Genomic DNA, 24,967 nt, shown 5'->3' with positions numbered 1-24,967 from the left:
TTACTTCAGAGAGGTAACTAATAGCTGGTGGTCACAAAAGGTTTTTACCACGTGGAAATTGGAGACTGTGCAGTTGCCTCAGCTCCATTTCATTAAATACATTATCAGAGAGTTTTAACAAGCCACTATTGCTAATAAAAAATAATAATAATGCTAGTAAATACCCGTATTTTCTAAAATCAGTATCTGAAATACCTTTCATAGTAGGTGAGGAATGGAGATGTTTGCATAGCACCATATTTCACAAAAATGGTCCCTTAAATCCTTTCCTTATGTGTACAAAATGATATTTTGTCATGTAATGGTGCCAGTACAATGGGAGATGGTGGAAAGGGTTATTTTCTTTCCTGTCCCTGCACTAAAGCCAAAAGAATTTAGAGAGCCAGAATCTGAGTGAACATTTTCCTGTGATGTGGAACAAGAGGAAGGCTACTTGTTTCTCTCTCCCTCTTCAATGACTACTGCAGACTTTAGACAGAATTCCTCCCTGAGCCTTCTCTCAGGGAGTGCATTCCTGTCCAACGCCTTGGAACACGGCTGGGATTCATAAGGGGTAAATATGTGCTGTGTATTGCACCCTGCCACTGGACCTGCTCCTTGTTTTCCAGTCAGATTTGCAGCTTCATTGCCAGCTCCAGGATCTGAGGTGCTGCTGTCTGCAGAAAGGCTCAAAATTATGGATAATGCTTTGAGGTACATCACAGGACAGAACTACAGCATAATTGTCACGTGTGCTAAGACAGATTTTAACCCGTTTTCTGAAGGAATGGGGCTTGGCAGGACTGTGTGGCAGTGTACACTGACAGAGGCAGTGCTGCAGTCAGTGGAATTCAGCAGGCTACTGTTTCCATAAACAAATTTCCACCTTGTCATTTTTGCTCCAATTATTAGATGTAAAGGAAACCAAAATGTGGACTTGCGTAATATAAAAGCAATTTGTCAAAATTTGAAGCTGTATCAAAAGTTCTGTCAAAATAAGCAAAAATACATTTTTTTCAGTTTAAAGTATACTAGAGGACCTCTGTAATTTATGTATGTAAAATCTGTGTACTAAGCAAGCATTTTTATTTGCTGAACTGACCAAAGAAAGTGCCTCTGAAAATGGGATCATTAAGTGTCTTTCTCCTGCTTTTTTTGTCTCTGTCTCACAAGCCTGGGCACTAGCATATTTTAAGCTGTAGATGCTTTGCTCATAGTTTAAATTGAAGTCATGTTCCACCTTTAAATTAAAAGAAATCACCTATTTCATTATTTTAGGCTATCATTGGTAATTTAATCATCCTTTGAGGCTTTTAGACTTATCCTTTAATATTAAAATTATTTCTAATCTTTCTAGACAGATAAGAAGTTGCTGCCATCTAAATTGATGGTGGTTGTCTGGAGTTCTGTTATCTATGATCCTTTGGTATTAACTATTATCTTTATATTAATTTCCAATGATGGCATAATCTAGATTTGCATTAAATTAGAACTGTCACTCAAAACAGAGGCACTGAGCTGGTGACTGAGCCATAATGAATAAACACCACACAGCTGCTACTAGAGCTGAGGGAGGTCCAGTTGGTGTCACATAGGTGTATAAAGTCCAGCTGTGGTTGCTCACTCAAGAGTTAAGTTTGTTTTTAAATAATGTACACAACATTGACATTACTTACCAAGTAGTGAAATAAATACTGCACACGCTTTTGTTTCCTGGTCCTAAGAGCTATTTTTAGCTACCTTTATAAATAATAATTTATCTAAAACAGACTTACTTCCTCTCGGGTTTTAAAGATAATTCTTCCAACATATCCTTCTTCTGGGAACCAACTGTTCAAAAGCTGCACTAACCCTTCTTCAGGACCAATCACTCTCTGGAATGGTGGTTTCCTGCATTCACTCTTTTCTTTAGATATAAAACTCTTCTCTTCCATCAGAAAATAGTCTGCAGCGCATGACTTGGTGCCTTTTATGGTAGCCAAGAGCTAAGACAGACAACACACAACAATTAGAATGCTAAATATAAACACTGCATAATTAGTAGTTATAAATGAGAATGAATAAGGAAGCTTTAAGAATCAGTAACTATTCTGACAGTGCAGGCAGGATTTCTGATGTGCTATTTATTATTCAGATATTTCACTCCGGGGTAATGTCCTGTTCTCTTTAGCCCAGCCAAGCAGTTCAACTATTCCAGACAAGGCAGTACTATTTAAGCTTATTTCGGTCCTTTTTGGCTGGCCAGAAAATTTATTCATAATCCCAGGACAGTACAGTCTTTTCCCACTGCTAGAATAACAATCCCTGCTGAGTTAACTGGTTTTTCTACTCATGAACTTAGCCCTCTAACTTTTACTCTCTCTTCCTACAGTGCTTCAGTTCAAAGAATTGTGCAGGAATGTTTGCCCTTGTTGTAAGGAGAACCCACTGCCCCCATCAACTAGAGAGATTGTTCTTCTCATCTGCATACGCCCAAATATTAAAATACTAAGAGGGAATATATTCTAAGATTATAAACCCATTCTCTGAAGCCAAGATTGGGAAAATTCCACTGATTATACTCTGTGTTTGCAATGTAATTAATTCCACAGCAATGCATTTCTAACCACGCCTTGCTGTGATGAATGAACTACAAGGACCCTGTGTGTGAGAAGTGCAGGGAGACAGAAGTCCAGAACGATGTTAGTGTGGATTCTTGCAATGAAGAGTCTGCAATTCAGCAGGAAGCTCACCTGATGGAGCAGCTGTGCAGCCGTGGTCCCTGCACTTACATTGAAAACAGTGAAAGGCTCCGGGCCTGGAATTCCATGAACTGTCACTTTGTAAGTCACAGGAGCTTTCCGTTCTCCCAGGCTAAACAACTGTTCAGACAACATTCAACAGGTTACTGGATGTTTTCACACAGGCATGTTATTTCTAGGTTGCTTAACAGAAACTGTACAAACAAGTTGTAAGGGCCTTGACAAAGAAAAGCTGTTCAGTTAATACATGGCTCTTTCTTACACTATGGATTGAGGCATTTAAAAACCCCCAACAAACCCTCCAAAAACCTCCATCCTACCTTGAAGCTGAAGAGAAAAGGGAATTTTTCCAGTGGGAATATATAAACTGCCACTGGACCAAGGGCCAACCTCCATCACTCATTCCCCACGCTAGCTGAGCTCAGATATTTGGATTCAGCACACAGATTACTGGACGAAAAGGTATTGCCTTGTTTTAACCTCCAAACAACTTGTTCTTCCTTTCTGCCCCAGTAATTCACCAAGATACAAGTTTGGTATGTATTCACAGGAGGTAATATCTGCAACACATCTGCTGCACACATGGGAGCTCAGGAAGTTTTATGACACTTTAGGAGTCAGTAAGATGATAAAATACATGTTTAAAGTTGCCAAAACACAAGTAACTCAGGTAATCTAACAGTAAGGGCTTTTAAACAAAAATCACATCCATCTATGCATGCATACATACATATTTTTAGATATACAAATATCTGTATGTATGTATACATATGTGCACATACATACATAAATCTGTATGTATGTACAGAACCACAGAGTTCATCTTTTCTTGTAACAGAAATCAATTTTACTCTCATTATTTCAAAGTTGTTGGTAATTCGCATCTTTCTTTTTTTGGTCTCAAATGCTTTGCTTACAATTCATGGACAAAGGAATGCACGAAGCAGCACTGAACCTCACTGCTCATCCACACTCCCCCAGTCAGGAGTGTATTTCTTGTTCTATACCTAAATACAGCAGAGAAGCCAGACTTTGGAAAGATTTACCTTCCCACCGTTTAAGCCAGGTGGGATAACCTTAATTCCACCAAAGCCAAGAAAACGATAGTCATCAGGGTATGTCTGAAGAATGTGCAGGTTTGAGGGCTAACATCTTTGAACACTCTGGCTCTAGAGATCTTCACATCATAGTAGTTACTAAACTAAGAATACAGGTAATTCACACACACAAACAAAAGTTAAATTACCATAGATGCAGGCAGATTGTTTCCAGAGGGACTTTCTTCCATTCTCCGACTGTTTATGAACAAACTGGAAATTTCCAATGTTTCATTGTGTAGGTTATGGAGCTGGACATGTCTGTAGCCTAAAGAGGAAAAATCCTTCTGTAAATACTTTGCCACATCCTAGGACACAAGTCTCATAACTGGAAAACTCAAATTTGCTGTATTTATAGCTACACTTTGCGACACGGGTAGGATTTAAAGCACTGTAATAACACTGCGTTCACACTCTGTACAACAGTGTGACACCAATCCTGCTGCCAAGTGGCTCATAGAGCAACCTATGTTTTGCTGTAACATTCAGTATAGTTATACATTAAAATATCTAAATGAATGATTTCTAAATATCAGAACATGAATGAAGCAAGGTCAAATTCTTACTGGAAAATGCATGTCTATGGCCAGATCTCCTCATATACCAACCCAGATAATTGTGTGGTGTTACAGTGGCACAAAGCAAATGTAGAAGAGCTACTGGCAACATGGAAGCTCCCACCCCCAGGTGTCACACAATTAGTGATGTTTCCTCATCTCTCTCTCACTTTTTTCCACCCTTCCTTCAACTCCTCTCCAGCCATGGCTGCGAGAAGTGCAATTCCCCTCTGCCCAGTGATCAGCTGTTACAGCAGTTTCTTGGGCAAAGAACAAGGCAGGAGTGGAACCACTCCAAGCCTCCTAAGGGAGCAGCCAGTCTCCTGGTGAACATAATCTCAGGAGCACCCCCAGAATTGGAGCAGGTGTGTACAACACGCCCCTGCCTCCACAAAAGCACAGGATCAGACTTTTTACAAGTCACTGGGGCCAGCTCCCAGGGAGCCTTAGATCAGCCCTGTACTGCCAGGCCATGGTATGCTGTCTGGCATTTGTTCCCTGTCTCCTCTAGAAAAATGCAATCAGCTGATTAAAAATTTCCCTCTGGAAGGACCCAGCCCAGGAATCTGCTGGACCATTTTGGTGCAGGGTGCCACCAGGAACTACACTGTACCTCTCTTCAGCGCTTTTAGGGGAATGATTCTCTGAGCTGTAACAGCTGAGCTGTTGTTTTCAACAACCGCAAACCGCAGAAAGACCAAATCTTCAAAGTGAACCCGGAAAAGGAACTGCTCGTTCCACATGGGGTTCAGAGTGTTGCGGTGGATGGGCTTCGTGCGGAAGTGGCAGCTGTCCAGGGGCATCCCCAGCACGTCGATCTCGATACAGGGGCTGCCCGTGCTATTGCTGGGGCAAACGTTCTGGCCAGACACAATCTGAAGCCGAGGAGGACAGAGAACAATTAGTGCAGTAATCCCTATGCTGTCATGATCCTGAGCTAAATACTGCTCAGCACACCCCTAAGCACAGTTCGTTAACATGCTGATTTAATTACAACACTCACTTTTGTGATTGCCAGGGCAGTAACTTCAGAAGCAGAGCTTCCTCAACTCTCCACCCCCAACACTACTTCTATGGTATCTTTCCCCTGAAAAAATACACTACACATAGTGAGTGTAACTGTTCAAGGCATCTGAACATTAATCCAGAAAGAATGTACCAGTAATGTAGTCAAAAAGGATCACATTTTCTTCTCCATTACTCTGGGGTGATGGCACTGAGTTCTGGCTTGCTTTGGCATACACAACACAAGAATTAAGTGTGCAGTTACCACAGCTGGGAGAATTCTGATTCTTATGAATCTCACTTTTCTGGCACATTTCCTGGAAAGGACTAGCTTCTGAGAATATTTTGGTTTTGGCCACAAATCCATGAATTATATATATTATATAACTTACAAAAAATATTTTTTCAAGATTCAGTACAGCTTTCCATAATGGCTTTTTGTGCAGCTTTTCAAGTGTTCACAAATGTGTAAAACATCAAGGCACGTGTAATTTTACACAATTGTGTAGTCCCAAGGAAAATGCTTTCAGAACTAGTTTTCAACAAATACTGTGAAGGAAACATGAAAGTAACTACGGATACAAATCAGCCAACACAATAAAATAAAGACAAATCTTTGTTCCTTCCCTCTCCAATTTCTGTTAGTTAGGCTGACCTTTGGAAGCAACATTTAAAGATTCAATCTTTTCATTTAGAAGGATGACTGTAATGCTGGTTAAAGACTGTAGTAGCAAATTGTCTCTCTGTTTGCCTGTATGAAATTCCCTTTTCATGTACTTACTGTTAAAGAATATATAGCTGGCTCCTTATTATCAAGGTCTCTTTCCAATGGACAAAACTGCTGGTACATTGAACAGTTTTTATCCCACAGAACTGGAGGTTTCAAAACATATCCACAGCCACCGTTAGCCTCAAACATTGCTGCATTGAGTTGCAGAGGAAGGTCTGTGAAAGTAAGGCAGCCAAAATTGACAGAGAGCAATGATACAATGGAAAAACTGTAACAGTGAAAACAACGTCCTGTTTGAAGTACCTTTCTAAAAATTATTTTAGTTGTGTGCTATTCCTGGTTTTCAGAATTAGCTGTGATTTATGTATCCAATCTATCCAAGTAATTACACAAAACTCTAAGAACAGTTCATTCTTTCCCTTTCCATTGTCTTTAATGAACTGCAGAATGAAAGAGCACTGTAGATGACCTAATGGATCCCCCACTGAAAACGTGAAGGAACACAAGATAGGATAGCCAATAGTCCAAAAATGTTTTGGTCAACATTAAACCAGCATCCAGGCACTTCCAAGTTAAAAATAGTTCAGTACCTTTTTATTCTTGAAATTATCAGAAAGGGATAATAGTTACTCAAATTGGGGGAAAAAAAACAACCTTCAGCAACAGAATAAAAATAAAAATGGAAGGTGTTGCTGTCCAGGCACTTCTGGTTTATCAGGGGACCTGGTGCATTGGCATAAAGCTCCTGGACTCTGGGGTCAAGGCTCTCAAGGACCAGATTGTTGTGGTCTGAACCTGCTTGTGCTGGGTTGCACAGATACAGGTAGATCCCCTCAGGAGAGCAAGGAAAAGTAAACAGGGAAAATACAAATTCATTACTTAAGGCCTCCTAGCACATTTAGAACATTAAAACCTGAGTTTGTGTAGCCTTACCATCTGTTTGGTAGTTAAGAGCCACGAGCTGTACCCCGTGGAGCCAGAAGATCAGTGGGTGGGGATTGGAGGAGTCGATGCGTGTGGCAGCGGGGTAGGTCCTCAGGAGCTGGCAGGTGGTGTGCTGGATCAGCTTCTGGGAATAGCGCCTGCAGAGCCGCTTGGCAGCGTTCTCGTTCAGGGACGAGATGTGATAGCACTTGGGCGTCCTGATAATGGCACTGAGGGAAGCTGGAGAGTTGTAAGGAGAACAAGGATCTTCCCAGGTCTGCCGCATCGCATCAAAGGGACCTGGAAAATAAACAGTGCCCTCAAGGTACAGCTGCAGGTCCAGAGACTCCAAAAATTCAATGTTTTCTAGTGGGTGTGTGTGTGTGTGCTTTGGTTCCAGTAGAAAAAGGTGATCCTGGAAAATGACACTACTCAGGGCAAGTGTCACAGTCCTTACACAGTAAGAACAATCCATGGGAGGAAACACAACGTTCAAATATTGAAGTAATACCATGATTAGATGTGCTAACAACCACTTTCATAAATAAATACCTAATTAGCATTTGCCTGAATAAAATAAGAGAATAAAATTCCCTTCTTCTCATTTATATATTTTACATGAGGAAGAGAGGCAAGACTGAAAGCCATCTGCTAATTGTCCAAACAAGCAATCTACAGAGACTGCAAAAGTTAGGGGACAGAGGCAGCAAAATATTTACATGCCTTACAATTAGGCACCAGACTTCTTCACTTTTAGGACACTGGCCACAAGAAGGAAATCTTTTCTGTCTGATGCAGTTGTGCCCTTGGGCTGTAAGAAATGCAACCCTCCTTGAGTCAGAAAATGAGTTCAAAATATCTGTTTATGGCAACCACTTCAAAGGCAGGGGATCTGGGTCTTATTTCTGCTCCAGAACCTTTTCTGTACTTTCTTTGTATTTCTTTACATCTGTTCATAGGCAGAAGCACAGTTTCCAGGTTCACAAACTGAATTACCTGCAGAGTCTAATTTGCACAATTACACATTTGGACTTGGCTGAATTTTAGGCCGCTAAGTTCTACTTCAGACAATAAAAATTCTTTTCTGGACCAGCCCAACAGTCCTGGCTTCCATTTGTACTTTGAAAACACTCATTTAGATCTTTTAAAATACGAACTTCAAGATACATCACCTAAAATGCACATTAGTTTTGAACTGTTTATGAATTAGGGTCATCATATTTCTGACCAAGTAATGCTAGTATTCTGCACTCAACACTTCAGTTGTAATAGTGGTACTGTAATAGCTGCCGTGCTAATGAGAAACCATTCCAAAGTTTAACGTCTTACACATTGCAAAGCATTTGATCTTTAACAACTTGGTACGGTACATGTGTTGCATTACAGAGTCATTCCATGTGACTGGTGAAAGAAGATGCTAACTTTACCTTTTCCAGATGCTTTGGCAAGAGCAGCTGACTCCCCAGGGCTCAGCCTGCCAGGATTGTTGCCAAAAATGGACTTCCTGCTTTTTCTTTCTTTTCCTCTGTTAGAGCCAGATGGGTTTAGAGTTGACAAGCCTGTTCCCATAAATGTAAAATAAATGAGCCAAAAACATGACCAAGAGGGCATGACATTTTCCATCGTATTTTACATTATTTTTGAAGGCATGAATACTCTTGTTATATAGTACACAGGACAAGGATACTATAGTGTATTTTTCTCCATAATTTAATTTTGATATCTTTACATATATACACACTTTTATATATGTATATATTATGTATGGTTTTATATGTAATATATATATATATGTATGTATTTCTATCATGTATATAGAAACTCATATGAAGCAGTACAATATACAGCTCTCTCTCTGTGGTATAATTTTTTCTCCATTTTACTTTTTGGCTTGAGGAAGGTGGCTTTCTGTCAAATTACTGAATTGTCCAAATTGATACTAAAAAAATACAGTCCCAATGTATTCATCCTAGGAATAATTTAAAAAAATAAAAATCTTTTCTACAGAAGCAATAAATCTGTACAGTAGTGAATATCATGGAATTCATCAAGATTACTATATCTATATAATTAAATAAATGTAAGATTATTATTTTAAAACATAATATAATATCATATAACACAACATAACATAACATAACATAACATGACATGACATGATATAATATAATATAATATAGAATGCCCAAATGCTGTTGGTTAAACAGTTTAACTTCAAAATATTTTCAGAGTCATCTTCTGTGTAGGGAAATACAGTTAGGTGTGCAAAATCCATTACATATTTAATGGCCAATATGTACTAGGAGTGGAGCTGGAAAACTCATGCTATTATTCAAACTTGTTCATTCTAGAAACATAATCATTAAAATCATGACCTGAATCCTGGTGAAGTAAACAGACTTAATCCCACTTAAGGTTAATTTCTTTCTGTTGGCTTGGAGAGAGCACACAGCAGGTCAAAATTAAAGTGCACAGTAATTATTCTGACACCCACAGCAGTGAGGTATGGGATGCTCTCAAAGACCCAAGATGCATTTGTGATATAGAATATAACAAAGCAAATACACTGTATATGCCTAACTGTGACTCCTAAAACGTTCCTCATTAATTCACATCAATTCACACCTGCCTAAAGACAGTTCTGGACTTAATACTTATATTTCAAATACAAATGTAAATCACAAAGAGGATACATTGGCCTCTTTCTGACTGAGCTGCAAATTTTCAGCTCTCAATCTTTCTGGCATGTGTACATGTACTTACTAAAATTACGCACACAGTTTCAGTGGAACTGCTTGGGTTAGTAACATTTAGAATATACATAAATGTTTTCAGCATTGGAGATTATTGTCTCTTTGGGCCCAAGCATATACATAAACCACAGAAGATGGTAGAAACTGAGATCAAGGAATATGAATTGAACTAGAAGAATGAGGAGTTATGCATTATGTGCTTCCAGCACTATTTAAACCCAGTTTTCAATTGATCAAATGGATTTGGCAAGTAAGATCCAGGTTTCAAAATGCTATTGTGGAGACAGTCACTGAGGAAACAAACTAACCTCATAAATCACCAGAGAGTGCAGTGCAAAGCCCCAGGGCTGACTGAAGCCAGCATGATGGCCACAGGGTACACTGCATCTGGGAGTTTCCTTTCAGTCTTTCCCATGCTTTGCATGTTACACATCTCTTCCCAGAGACAAGCTCAATTTTTCACTCCAATTTAAACCTGACTTTAGAATATAGCTTTATCAATTCATAGAATCATAAATTCACAAAATAATGGACTTTGACAAGGATATAGGAGTCACCTGGTTCAACTCTCTGGTCAAAGTAGGACCAGCTTAGATCCCACCATAATGTACATAAATCCTAATGTACTACCACAGTGACAGAGTAAATGTTTTGTGTTTCCCTACAACCCCTGTGCCATGTTCTTTGAGTTACAGAGTTTAGTGCCCATCTCATGTGTTAGATATAAGCACACTGCTTTACTGCTTCTAGATTTTTAGTCCACAGGACTGAAAGCTTCCCTGCCCTTCTCATTCTCACCATACTAACTAACAGGTTAAACTGTAATTGCCACTTTCTCACCACATCTTTCAGACCAAGAGAAAGTCTGCAGGTTTGAAGACCTTGAAAGAGAATTTACAGCACTTTTATATGTAGGGTTCCCCTTTCTATGTTCACTGTAATTTCTTGAAAAGAAATTAATAAAGGGGCAGATAATCTGATATGATGGAGATGGTGACCAAATTTCATGCTGGTGAGCTCAGGTGACTCCTTGCTCCCTCCACTTGGTTGTGCAAATCCTGCTTTTATGTACTCAGTTTCTCTAGTCATTGTGTAAGAATCTCAGCTCCAAGGCGACGAGCCAAGTGCCAGTAGCAGTGCTCAGGGCTGCTCCACTGCCCTCAGCTTGGGTGAACCCAGAGAACAGACATTCAGCCTCTCAAATAAGGGTGCAGTGACATCTAACACACTGAAATTCAAGTTAAGCAAGGACTGTAAGGTCAAAAAGCACAGAAACAACATGAGCTATGCTGGGTTCCTTGTTACCAGAGGTTTTATAAACAAGAAATGCTATTTTCTCCACATGAAAAATTCTGTTTTGACCAGGGAACACTTAGGGAAGTCTGTGTTACCCAGTAGGTTAGGGAAAGTGAACATAATGGTCCTTGTCCTTTTTTATAGTCACAAATCAGTGATTAGCATTCAGGGATGTAGGCAAGGGTAAACACAGAACAAAAATACATGAAGACATATGGAGAAATAAAGTATTTACACCATTGATCAGACACTGACATGAATTCTGCCCTCTCTATTTCCAAAACTCTTGGATTTTTACTGCACAGGCAGTAGGGCTACATAGTCATGGATGTACCAGCTTTGTTCCCCGCATTTAATGGACAGTACTGGGGCAGGGCACTGCACCATGTCTGTGCCCTCCAGCTGAGCAGAGGAATCCAATCAGTGGCACGGTGGCCATGGAAGTCTACGTTACCTCAGAGGAGGCAGTATTTGTCTCAAAGGAGACAAAGTTTGTTGGAAAAGTAATTTCTACAGTTTCATGTGTTTATCTGCGAAAGTAGATCATTTTCTTAATTGTTCTATTCATGATCTCTTTAAAGCAAGAGGAAGAAATTTGAGAAGGAAGCAGGTATTTCTTTTATAACCAGTATTACATTAAAAATTAAATATTTCGAAGTTTTCTTAGAATATCAGAATTTTTCTGTGTCAAAATGCTTGGAACAACCCTAACTATCCCCATTTAATCTTGAATATCTTTCTTTAAAAGAAAATATTTTACTTGAAAGATATCTCATTGCAGATTTCATTAAAAAGAGTATCAGATTTGAATTTTTAGAAGTCATTATTTTTACAAGTGACACCTACAATTCTTAAAGTTACAAAAGATTAGAAAAGAATGTCTGTCCATTTTCCAGCATGTTTATCTTGCCTATTTGACACTATTTTATGTTTGGTTAGCTTCTCTAATCTGATTATAGTTCTATTTGTATAAGATCATGTTTTGGCAGAATTGCTCACTTTTCCACAGAAAACCATTCCACTAAAAAGCAGATTTTTCATTTAAACATTAAACACATCAATAAACAATAAATTCTCAATTTAAAAGTATTTATGTACACAGTATGAGCCAAAATATACCCAGCCTCACATTTCAGTACTGAACAAGTAACTATCAGTGATCTCTTCAGTCACTCCCTCTCCTTTTCTCTGCAAACATTATTCTTCCTACTGTACAGAAGGAGATTCTCCTATTTCCGTAACTGCTTCCATGAAGACTGTGTGAGAGTGTGCAAGCAGCTGCCCTCTCTCACCCCAGGAAAAGTTGCTTTACCCCTGCAAATGGCTCCTCTCCTGTCCACTTGGGAAAGAACAGAAGATGCAGCTGCAGGCAAAGGTGAAACACACTAAACCGAGGTCACTTAAAGGAATGTGACACACTCCTCCTTCAAGGTCTTAAGAGTATTTTCCTTCTTAATTCAGTAGGTCCTTACATGGAAACTCGGAGCTCTTAAGATAAAGCTTTCTGTCATCTGGCATTTGGCAGTGAAGCAGTTGTCTAAGTTGTGAAGACTGGCAAATTTCACTTTTGTAAACATTTTAATATGACAAACAGTATGTATTCACATAATTTATGAACACTACTTCTCAGCCAGGAGCTGTTACTAGGAAGACTACCAAATCATGAAGAACGAACCTCCTCGACTACTTCAAACTAATTCAAAACATAAACATAATGTCTCCAGGAATTAGAAAGCTTAAAGCAATAAAACAGGGCAGTGTACTTACCCGGGAACTTTACAGCTTGACAGTAAATGACAAGATCTGATAGCTCTGGAGCTATTTGTCTGCTTTCCTTCTTATTTTGAGGAAGATAGAATTCTTCACCCAGCTCCATGTCATAAACCTGAGTGACAACACCAAGAACATTTAATAATAGTATTACTGAATGTGGAAGAACTCTTGCATATCTTACTTATGTCTTTGAAATATTTTCTCTCTTTTTTCCTCAATGGTTTCTGTTCTCACCTAACAAATCTCCCTCCCATGCGCAGATTTCTGCATAAATACCTGTTACTGATTCTGCGGTAGTGTGTAAAGGCCTTATTCAGAGTGAGTTCTACAAACATTTAGACAAAACACATCCATGTTGAGAAGAATCTACAATATACTAAACAGCAATACACTGGTTCCTCTTTCAGATGATTTAATAAGAGGTGTTGTGGTTATCTGATATTTTAGCGTGGTATTTTAAACTTATTTTGAAACACAAAGATGCGGAATATTCAGATGAAATCTTCAGTTTCATCAATATCAATGGAATGAAATATCTAAATAAGCTTCTGGATCTAATTTTCAGCCAAGCAGCCTATATATACAATAAATTCTGAGGACTTTTCTTGAACAGTATGGTGAGCATCTATTCTATTTAAGCTATTTTCTCTGCTGTCCTTCCATGCTTTCTATTATTTCTCTTCTCTAAAGTGCATTTGCCATCTAAGTCTCAGTTATCTGAACTGTCCAAATCCTTTGGAACCTGGTTATCTATCAAAGCATAGCTGAGAAGAAAGGGGGAAAAAGCAGAACTACCTTTCCTTTATTATTGTAAGTAGCACAGTCAGCCTTCTTTAGTCGTTTGGCAGTCTCTTCATTATATTCAAACTGCAGTTTATCACTTGATAATTTATTCTCAGGTCGGTCTTCAAGAATATTATCTAAAAATTAATGGGATTTTAATAAATCCTAACAATTTCAAATGAAAACTGAATTTGAATTAACAGTATTTGTGGACAGTGCTGTGAATCTTATATGAATAACCAGATGGTAAAATAATACATTTACTGGTCAAAGCATCATCCTTGAGTAGTAACCTTCTGTTTAAAAATTTAATGCTTGTATTTAGTTGAGACATTGCACTTCCTTTAAAGCCCATCCTTTTGTGCTCAGATCTTTAAACCCAAACCATCTAATGATTTAAGTTTTCCATCTAAAAACAACTGATACACCTGAATGACAAAAAAATGCCGAAGTCCAATCACAATTAACCCCATCAAATATGTACACATTTTGTACAGCAAGTTTTGGCTTTCCTCTGCTTGCTTTCACCATGCACAAGTATTTTTTACATCTATAGAAATACCTCTTCAAAGCTACATATTTTTCAGAGAATAGTATGCCTAATAATGATGTGGTCTTTCTGGACCAAAATACTGCAGTTGTCACAAAAGGAATGGTTTAATTCATTCCTGATATTCCTGATGCTTTGACCATATTCTTTTTATGCATAACAAGTGTCACACATGCAGGTTTCTAACAGTTCCTGAACAGTTAACAGTGCCATATAAGAATATCTACTTGCATTTATAATATGAAGTAAAAACTATATATTCACACTGTCACATTGAACAGGCTGAAGATGCAGTGCTGATTTCATGCAGTTAAAATGCTCAACCAAAAGGCTTTTACCTTCCTGGCTGTTAGGAGCAGGAGAAGCATTAAGGACATCAGCTACAGGGAAACGAGTCAGAGAGGGAATAAGAGTACAGGGGATTAAGATTTAGAGCCAGAGAAATGAAAAATAAGTGTCAGCTGTAAAACTATTAGCCTTACGCAAAAAAAAGTATCGGTAAAAAAAAAAAACCTGAATCTGTTTTAGAAAGTTTACAGACCATTATTTAGATTAGTTTTAACAAAATATTAACACAATTAAAGACTCCAAAGAATAATCATTGTAATAAAGTAGTAAACCATTCTGCAGATTCCTTTGTATACTGGAGGTGTGAATGTTTCTTGCTAGTTTCAGATTTCTCAAACCTTCTCTTAACTAGAACAGTGCTCAAAAGTCACTTACTGCAATTAAGTTTGCAATATTTTCTTGGCAAGTCTGTTAGCAAAGATCTAAGTTTTCACAGCAATTTACTATCTACACTATCTCTACTCTCTTCATCATGAAGAGTATGCTCAAGTAGCCAGTTACGCCAACTTTCAGGCAAAATGCAACTGAAGGCAGCATTGACATCAAACTCATAAATAACACTGCTATTCCACAAGCAGTGTCAAGTCCTGAAATGCATTCATTAATTTTATGACTATTTTTTAAATCCCTAAACACAGAAGAAAGTAATGTAAGTAAGAGACCATCTGGAAAGAAGTCCTGTGCTGCAGGACATGCTCAAGCCTTACATCTTCTCTGAACACGGTACCTAGAACAGGTCCCCACTAGACTTAAGGTGCAGTGAGTGAAGTACTTCACTGACCACTCAGGAGACCATCCCCAGCTGTGCCAGTTGTCCATCTAGCCTAGTATTCTCTTTCTGGCAGTGGCAACAGAGCAACCAGCCACTAATCATGGTCCACTTCCCTAGTACCATCCCAACAATCACAGCTGCTGAATAACAGGGATGTTGAACCAAATACTGCTACTGGTAACATTTGCTTATAAATCTGCCCATGAATTTGTCCAATCCTTTTTTTTTATATGCTAATGCCATTTGGCTCTGCGATTTCCCACGGCAGCAAATTCCAAAAGTTTACTATGAGCTGCACAAACATTTTACTTGTTTTAGACTGATCTTCCACTTGTTTTACTGAGCACCTCCTAGATCTAACGAGTAGCATTCTCTGCTTCCCTTAATCCACCACTCAATGACTCAGTAAACCTGCTTCCAATTCACCCCTCAGTCCTCTTCTCTACCAGCTGAAGAATTCCAGCCTTTTCAGACTCATGCAAGGACACTGTGTACCTAGCTCATTCCTGAACTAGAATATTCACATATCTTATTACTACAGTTCTAAAAAAAGCACTGTAATGAAAAAAACCCCAAAAAAATAACTATAGTTACCATCAGAGAGAGATTCATAGTCATAGTCATATTCATCCTCTTCATCTTCTTCCTCTTCATTGGTAGGTGTGGGGTTGCTAGCACCATTGCTAGCCTGTGCTTGCATATGTGCCAGCTGGTGAGCCTACAACAACAGAAGCACTTACTACATTATTGCTAAGTACTTTTAAAAAGAAAAAGAATTTTCATCACTCTTTGCATCTTATTTTGTTTATATGAAAGCAATGAATAGATTAAGTGAGAAATAAATAAGATTGTTAAGATGGAGATAAAATACCCCTTTAAGGGTTTGAATAGAAAGAGAACTTGTATTGCAAGAAAAAGACTTAATAAGATATGAAACCTAATTAATTATGGGAAAATGGCCACGTTGCACATCATTCAAGACTGCCTTTTTCTAGTCTGAGGTATGCTGTTTCAGAAACAGTTAAATACTTTTTCAGAAGATGGAGAATATCCATATACTGGTATGATCAGTGTGATTTACTCCTCTGATAACAAGAATTTAAGTCTAATGCAATTGTGCTTACATTTTGGGTAATGGCTGTTAGTTTTCAAGGATTCCATCTAACTGCTGACTAACCATAGACATTATTAGATTGAGGCTACTAGAGATGAAGCCCTAATTTTTAGAAATCAAAAAAATTCTCACATGGGAATAAGCACTATTTGAGTAGCAGAGTCCCTCACAAAAAGTCAGTAAGAAATTGAGTATTTGCCTGGTTTGAATATGAAAAAAGAAACAAAGCAGAACTCTACCAAAAATTACTACAATTATACACACATACTCGATGCATATCACTACTTCTCAAATAAACATGAACAGCGAATGTTATAGCCTCACAGAAAAAGATTCATTTCTATTTGTCACGTAGGGCATGTGGTGTTAATCATAACATTATGAAGTTTTATAAAATTAATATACACTAAAATTTAGTTAAGCTGTAGCTATAATTTACTGTATGTGTTGTCTACTTATTTGAAAGCACTGCAATCCACTGTGAGTCTTCCAAGCATGAATGTGTATTAGATTATTCTGCTGTACATATGGGATTAGCAAAAACTTCAAACACAAAGGAACTATTTCTAACAAGAGTTGGGTCTCACTGCTTGCTGTTAAGGAAGGGCTTTACCTTTTGTTTCAATATATCCACTGGTGTTTGATGGGCTTTCAGCTTCTTGTTTTTAAGCAGGATTTTTCTTCGCAGTTGGCCAGGGGAAGGAAGCATGGGATCATCGGAAAAGTCGCTCTCAAATAAAAACTTTGTCACCAACTTATCTCCAAATACATTCTGAAATATCAAGAACACGTGAGGTATTATGGAAAATCCCAAGGCATGAGCATGGAATAACTTCCCGCAGTTTACGGCCTACCTTGAAAATCTCGGCCATCTTGCGCTGCTGAGGCAGCGAGCAGTGGTTTTCTATGGAGATGATGACTGGCAGGTCAGAAGTGATGAACGCGTTGCGATCAATGGCTTCAACCACCTCCTGCGAGAGAGAAAGGCCATTGAAAGAATGTGGGATCATTCTGCAGCACTCAGTTCAGCTACTGTTAGCTGAGAGGGGGGTTGGACATCTGCTTTCCTCTGGAAGAAGGGAGAGGCCACAGTGTACTTTCAAAGCAAGCTGACATCTTGTTACAACACAAGTGGCAATACCCACTTTTGTTACTTATGTAACAACAAAAAGACAGAAAATTACCCTATATATGCTACAAAAACTAATTTGAAAAGAGTAATATTTACTGCTGAGAATTTAATGTCTGACATAATCTATAGTTTATATTCTATTAGAATTCAGCCCATCAGAATTTGTATTTTTCTAGTAGGCAATTACTTTTTCCCTTTGTTACAGAAAAAATAACTTCTCACTTTTTTGTTTCTATGTGCAATTACCAGCATACCTTAAAAGAGATCTTTGTAGTAAGAGTGTGCCCATGATAAATGATAGGCATCCCGTCATCACCATCCCAGCAGTCTAATTCTACACTTCTGCAACCTTGTAAAAGGACCTACAACGCAATTGAGCAGTGTAAGCACATATAAGACACAGCATCATACCATCAAAGTAGAAGACAGACATTGCATAGATGAATGAAAGCCCAGTGATTCAACAAAATTGCTGGAAAGAGCAATTTCTGTGAAGTATACAGCCCACAGAAGGTATAGTGCCCAGATAAGTGCATTCCCTAACTGAATTCCTTATTTCCCAGTGAAAAACGATGGGAAAATTAAGAAAGCACGTATGTTCGTGGAAAAATTACCATAAAGCTTTCAAATTCTTGGTATCTTAGAGGACACATGGAATCTGTTTGCAGAAGGTGGTTCTTATTGTACAGCTTAATTTCCTGAGAGAGAGAAACATTTCCATATTTCTACCTGCAAAAGCAGCTATAAAGCAACATAGCAATTTATTCCAGGTTGCTCCCATGACAGCTTAGGGGGAAAGCACGTGCAGTTAGTTTGTTGGGGGCTTTTTTGTTATTGTTAGTTTTATAAATAAAAGTCTGAAAATGATGTCTTAAAAATTTCTGTGAGGATAGTTAAAATGGAAATGTGCCAGGCCATCTTAATTATATTAAGCTAATTTACAGCCATCAATTCATTCATCAATTTTTAAATTATTCATTTATTTATTTAGAAAGCCATTGCTAAAAAAACCAATGAAGGAAGCAAAGAGGAAGGATGAAGGGAGAGATAACCCATCTTGTGGTAGCCCAGTTTATTATTGCTATCAGTATTTAGCATGCCTGTCATCTGTACTACAATTTAATATTTTACTGAATAGAAAGATCTCAACAATCAAACCCATTTGCAGCAAAACCATTCATGAACAAATAAAAAATTATTTCTACTCAAAACCTGAATAATTTGATTTCAGGCAGTTGTGTCCATAGCTGGCACTCCACCACTTCTGTGAGAGCCAGACTAAAGGAGCCAGAACAAAGAGCCCCTTCAGTAGGCAACAGCCACTTGAGGGACAGGAAGAAGCTCTTCTTAATCATGCAAACCTTGAAGGCAGTTGATCTCTATCTCACTTCCCATCTGTTACCAACACAATACTAAGATCACTATGCAGTGCTACTGCAGGAACCTCTGCAACTGCATTACTCAGTACATTCATGTTATTCAGGATTTCCTAACACAGCCTCACCTCTCTGTCTATAGCCACAGGTGAGACAGCACATGGGACACCAGATGAGTCTTTTCTCAATGGTGAGTCATTAACTCAGCATAATGAAAACACTACTGATAGGAAGTTTGATGCTTTCTCCAGCATTTTGCAAACTCACAGACATACAAATATATATATACAAACAAACACAGAACTGAAAGCCCAAGGGAGAACTTGTTCCTCGCCTGTTGACCACCAATCAGGCATAAAGTCTAAAATCTGTATAATATTCCTAGAAGTAACCTTTGTAGAAGTTCTATTTGAAATTTGTCTTTGCAGTGCAATGTACAGTATTTCAGTAGTGTTTTTGACATCTGAATGAACTAAAATATTAGATCAGTCTTTCCTGTGGGAAAGTCTAATTTTAGTAGGTTGGGTCAGACCGACTGGTGTCTAAATGCTATGAATCTCAAACTAAACCCATTTTTTTTCCTTAGAAAAGGCATTTGAGCACAACTGTTCTTACAGGCAGCTTTCCCACACATCATGTTTTCCAAAGTTTTGCAAGCAGGGGCTTAGGACATTTAGATTTTCAAAGCAAAAGGGTCATGTTCCTGAAACTTACCAGTAAAACAAACAAGTTCATGTTGAAAGCTACAGAACAATCCAATCCTGCATACCTGGCTGTAGAGCTCCACTGAGGACTCCCCTTTAAGCTGATGGCCAGTAAGGTAAGTATTGTGTGAGGATTCTATGTAGTAATATGAGAGAGGAAAGTGCAAGTCCTCAGCATTCTCCTGTGATTCATCATTTTTGGAGGCAAAGTTGTCTTTATCCATCAAAAATCTAGAAGTGAGAAGATGTGAGGAAATTTTATGCTGTGCTGAGCATTTTCTGACTCTCCTAGAAACATCAATACACTTGTATCATCTTTTAACATACATATATTTACACACACATATATATATATATACACACGTGTATATATAAATTAGTGCATAAGTAATTACCTTGCAAATCCTTCAAAAGATAGCAGCCCCTGCTGGCACATGTTCACACTAGGCTCAAATTTCTATAAGGAGGAAGGAATTAAAGAGATATATAATAACAATTCTTAGAAATACGTCTATGTCATGTTTTTATATGTAGTCTGCTCATAGCACTGAACAGTTAGTATGTAAAACCATGTTTTGTGGATAAAATAATCAGGTGCCTGCAAATTGTGTTTTACAAATCACTAAACAAACATACTAAAGTCATAATCATAAATCAAAGAATCATTTAGGTTGAAAAGGATGTTGGGAGATTGTGTAATCCAACCTCCTGTTCAAAGCTGAGATGGCAATTAAGTTGAAATTAAGAAAGATTTGTGATCAGGTGTCCTACTCCCATCTATTATGCTTAAATACAACATACCACCATCTCAAGTTAACAAGATTTGTGGTATTCCAACTTGAAGTTTCTTTAGAATTTCTGTCTTTCAAACTTTGCAATTCTGTCTTACATGTTGATAGTTATATATAGTTTTTAGCCTTTGTTAACTGCTAAATGGGTGCTTAGTTTTGGAGTACGTTAATCATGCATGTTTCGAGGAATAAAAATTTTTCTACACACTTTCTAAAATCATCAGCCATTGTACACAAGGGAATAAAATGTCCATGTTTCCTCTGGAAATTTTTTTTACAATAAAATAAAAATACGTGTAAATGGTGCTTTTTAAAGTTCCAAAGCAGGGTTATGCTCAATCAAATGTGGTCACAGACAAGGAGAAATAAATGAACTGTCACAAACACTTTTCCTAGCTAGTGACATCCCTTCCCTGCTAAAGTACACATAGCTAATAGAACTATTTATTTGTGTTTTTTTAAAATGGATATATTTATGGACATCCATACAATTTTCTAGCCCAAAATAAAGATAGTATTAAATTTTAAATTCAAGTAAACTGCAGAGACAATATCATTGTGAAAGGAGATACCCACACAGATGCTATTCTGAACAGCATACAATGTTAATGGGCAAAATGGAAGTACCACAAATTCTAGTAGAAAGGAAAGATATTTGTATTGCAGACCTGGATAATACTGAGGATTTCATCATAGGTGCAGTGTTCTCCTTGACAATTCACTAGGAAGTCATTCAGCTGCTGGATTCCTACTCCAAATACTCCCAGCGATGTGCTTTCAACTCCAGTACCATTGGTTACGATGCTGGCAGCAGCAATAGCATCAGATATTTGCCTCTGGTTGTCTGATAGCTGCTGCCGGCTCTTAATGAACAAACCAAGGTCTGAAACATTTCTAGTCAACAAATCTTAAAAGAAAAATGAGGAAATAAAAATATAAGCTAAATAATTATGTGTATTATATATCCCATATAGAATATAATGTAGTGTACAATACACACAAGTATTTCACTGAGTGTTTTAGCACTGACACAGTCGATCAGAACAAAACCATCTTGTTTCTATCCACTAATAGAAGAGAGAATATTAAGCATGCATGTGAGTGGACTACAGGTGTCCAATGACTCTGAACAAAATCCTGGAACCTTTAACAGGGATCCATAGCCTCTCACACGCCCAGGACTCTCCTGCTCCCTCTCACCACCATGTACAGCCTCAAAGCCTTTCCTTCACTGTGTGCAACCCCATACCCTTCCTGTTCAATCACCTTTTATCTTCTTCCAGTCTCCTGTGCCAATTGCTCTACACTCTCCCCACAAGCTGCTTGGCAGAAAGACTGTTTTCTTTACATGTGGCCAAAGTCCCAGACTTAGATTATGGTGACTGAGAAATGTAAAAGGGGATAGAGGCTTCCTTCCCCCTTATCCCACATAAAGCAGATCCACTAGGAAACTAGATAAGAAAAAACAGCCAAATGGGACACAGGGTACAGCCTCCTCATTTCTCCTCCCTATATTTGCACAGTGTTTTAGCCCTTCCAGGGCTCCTGCAACCTGATCCCTGATCCTACAGATCCCTGGGCTCAGCCATTCAGCAACAAGCTTTATTCTTCTGCTATTACCAGTTACAAATATATCTGGCTAGTGGAAAGCTGGAATACTTTTCCTTCACTTCATTTTTGTCTTAAATCCTGCTAACTAGGTATTAGTGGAGGCACGGCAGCAGCCCCTGACTTAAACTTATAACTGATAATGAGACTGACTGAGATGCATTTTTTTAAGGCCAATAACTGAAGTTGCTCAGCAGTCTAACAGCTGCATTTTTCTCTTTAACAAACCTAAATCAGGCTGGAATCCACTGCTATTTTCATCAATCTTCAAATTAGTATAAAGTGGAGTAGGCTCTAAGCCAGACCGGTTGCAAGGCACAGCATAAACATCAAAAAGGTCTTTCAGATCCTTGCGGCTACGGACACTGCAAAAAGAGCAGAGAAGTTCAATTTTTGCTCTTTTATAAACTTGGATGAATGAAATTAGCATAGAAAAAAAATATCTTTTACCTGAAAGATTTGAAGAGCTCTACAAATTCCACAAAAGTCATGTTACTATCAGACACCATGAAGTTCTGAAATCCCTTCATTCCTCCTTTGACGCGGCCATGCCAGCTACTGCTGCTCCAGGTGCTAAATCCAAAAAAGACTGCTGTCGTTTGGTTATATTAAACCTCTACTTAATTGAAATATTATGCATTACTGTATTAACAGTTTATTTGTGTTCTCCTTAATGCATTTGTTAACAAAATCTGGAAGAAGCAAATTAAGCACTATCTCATAAGATGCATTATGATGGTTTTTACCTTCTTGCTTTATAGGAGCTATTTTTTTCCTTCAAGACAACTGAAAACTTTACCAGAATGAATAATGCATATCATGCAATTTAAAACTTTCATGTGGAAAAAGGCCTGATGCACATAGCACAAATGAAAGCACTTATTTTCCCTTTAAAGAAAACAATGCCAGTATTCTTGAAATGCAGGCTGCGTATAAGGTTCATTGAAGATGAAATAATAAAATAGATTGTTCAGTAACTGCAATCATTAATCTAAGTTGTGTAGCTGAAAAAGGCTTTTGAAGTAGAACCAGCACATTTCCAAAAGTCACAACCCAAAATCTTTAGGCTACTAGAGGATTTACACTGGTAAATACAGTTAGACCCTGACTTGAGCAGTATGAACAAGTCCTTAGTGAACAACATGTAGTAACTTGCAATGAGGGGCTGAGCTCTTGAGCCCCTTCCTGGGCCTAAACACCAATGAACACACATTACAGGAATGGGATCTGCCAGCACCAGCATCCTGAAAAGGGCAGGAACTAAGCAAACAACACAAATATCAAGAACTATCTAGTTTAAACCATAACTAACTGCAGAAGTGACAGTATTTCCTTCAAAATATCAGACCATGTGTCAGATTTTATTGCTCTGTAATGTTCAAATATACAGATCCATTAATCTATTAATTTTGCCATCAGGTTCAATACAAATAGTTCCAACAGCTGTGATGGCAAAACAGGACCAGCTTGTTGTCCAGTGTTCCTAAAGACTTGCCTGCAATCAGGTGACTTCTTACGTAAATATGCTGGACCAGATTCGACCAGATTCCTGAGTTTACTCCTGGCATGAGATGGATGCATGCAATTGGAAACACAATGTGATTTTAAAGTATTAAAAAATACCATCTATTTTAGTTGATAATGTTCGATTTGTTTGACATCACTATGGCAAGTACTGAGACATACTGCATATAACTTTTTTTAGCTAAAATAATTCCTAGCATTTTTATCAGAGAGGAAAAATAAACCATGATGAGGAAAGTCTCTAGACTCCAGAAAACAGACTGGAACTGCAGAGTACCAAATGGGAGACCAAGAGCAGAAGAAAATGCTCAGCATTTCATCCTATCTGATCAATAAGATTATCTTCCAGAGTAGTGGGAAATAATACAAACAAAAAGTTTTCAAAAAAGAAGCCCCAAACCCCCAAGAAAACCCCATCATCACCAACAACCAAAACTGCAACTAGTAGCAGTCTGGATTACACCTGTAAACAGTTAATGAGAGAGGAGGTTTATTCTCTCTTCACAAAAAGCCCCCATCTCTGGTTTTCCATGTCCTGTGCTCTGTGTTCCAGTGGCCTTATCAACCATTCTCCTGCTTCCTCCACCTTACAAGTGGCACTAGATTTCCAAGGAACGTGGAAATTTGTCGGATGCCCATCTGCTTTGAAGGAATGACAGAAGCAGGTGCAAGCTACCTGTGTTCAGAATAAAACTCTCCAGTGCTCCAAATTTATTAATGGCTCATGAAAACTGGGTCACGATAATGGGTAAAACATGTAAATCTGTTCTGAGGAAGACTTCTTCTGGACATATGAAACAGCCATAAGCTACATCCTGAACAAGTTCTAGCAAGAAGGGTCATAGCAAATTTGGGATTTCTCTGCAAAGCAATGCTGAGGAGGTGCCAGACAACTTTTCCAGGGAAAACCTGTGATAACTGGGGGACGTCCACAGTGCTTAGCTACAAAGAGATCCATGCAGTTCTGAGAGGATTTAAAGGAACATTAGCTGTCCTTTCCCAGGGAATGCGAGTTCTCCATTGAGCCTTTTAATCTCATTTAGAGACAACAACTATTTTGGCATAAAAGCAAAAAGAAGATTTGCAAAACACGGAAGCATTTTCCAGAGATAGAAAAGCAGTATTTCTTCAGTTCAACGTAAAAGAAAGCTGTTCTCATCCTTGCAAAAAAATAAAAGAATAATTGCTTACCAAGACAAATCCAAGTTTGTGAATGACAGTGAAAAACAAGAAGAACACAGAGCCTCACAAACCAGTGTTAAGCCAACCACTTATGTTCACAGGTGGCTCTACTACTCATACCTGTTGCCAAATCCAACTATTTTTAGTATACATATGATCCCCAAGAAATACACAACAGAAACCATTGCACAAGACACAACCCTTCAAAAATAATGTTCTACCAGCAGC

At 38.2% G+C, this 24,967-nt stretch overlaps 1 protein-coding gene across 4 annotated transcripts in view; it reads right to left on the bottom strand.

Moving 5' to 3' along the window:
* The window catches only part of PLCE1 (phospholipase C epsilon 1), a 149,800-nt gene that overhangs the window by 6,710 nt on the left and 118,123 nt on the right, over positions 1–24,967 (bottom strand). For all 4 annotated transcript variants that reach the window (XM_032115739.1, XM_032115738.1, XM_032115740.1 and 1 more), the window contains 18 exons: positions 22,484–22,606; positions 22,262–22,398; positions 21,094–21,332; positions 20,030–20,091; positions 19,700–19,865; positions 17,809–17,916; positions 17,277–17,393; positions 17,036–17,194; positions 15,903–16,026; positions 13,651–13,775; positions 12,850–12,967; positions 8,461–8,592; positions 7,043–7,333; positions 6,161–6,324; positions 4,988–5,249; positions 3,967–4,085; positions 2,712–2,840; positions 1,755–1,964 (listed from right to left, as the gene is read on the bottom strand). In XM_032115739.1, the coding sequence (XP_031971630.1) occupies positions 1,755–1,964; positions 2,712–2,840; positions 3,967–4,085; positions 4,988–5,249; positions 6,161–6,324; positions 7,043–7,333; positions 8,461–8,592; positions 12,850–12,967; positions 13,651–13,775; positions 15,903–16,026; positions 17,036–17,194; positions 17,277–17,393; positions 17,809–17,916; positions 19,700–19,865; positions 20,030–20,091; positions 21,094–21,332; positions 22,262–22,398; positions 22,484–22,606 (2,785 nt within the window). The remainder of the gene's footprint in view (positions 1–1,754; positions 1,965–2,711; positions 2,841–3,966; positions 4,086–4,987; positions 5,250–6,160; positions 6,325–7,042; positions 7,334–8,460; positions 8,593–12,849; positions 12,968–13,650; positions 13,776–15,902; positions 16,027–17,035; positions 17,195–17,276; positions 17,394–17,808; positions 17,917–19,699; positions 19,866–20,029; positions 20,092–21,093; positions 21,333–22,261; positions 22,399–22,483; positions 22,607–24,967) is intronic.

Source organism: Corvus moneduloides, chromosome 8, assembly GCF_009650955.1.
Source record: "Corvus moneduloides isolate bCorMon1 chromosome 8, bCorMon1.pri, whole genome shotgun sequence".
Taxonomy (NCBI): Eukaryota; Metazoa; Chordata; class Aves; order Passeriformes; family Corvidae; genus Corvus; species Corvus moneduloides.
The sequence above is the reverse complement of the archived record's forward strand: the minus strand, read 5'-3'. Positions and strand labels throughout refer to the sequence as shown.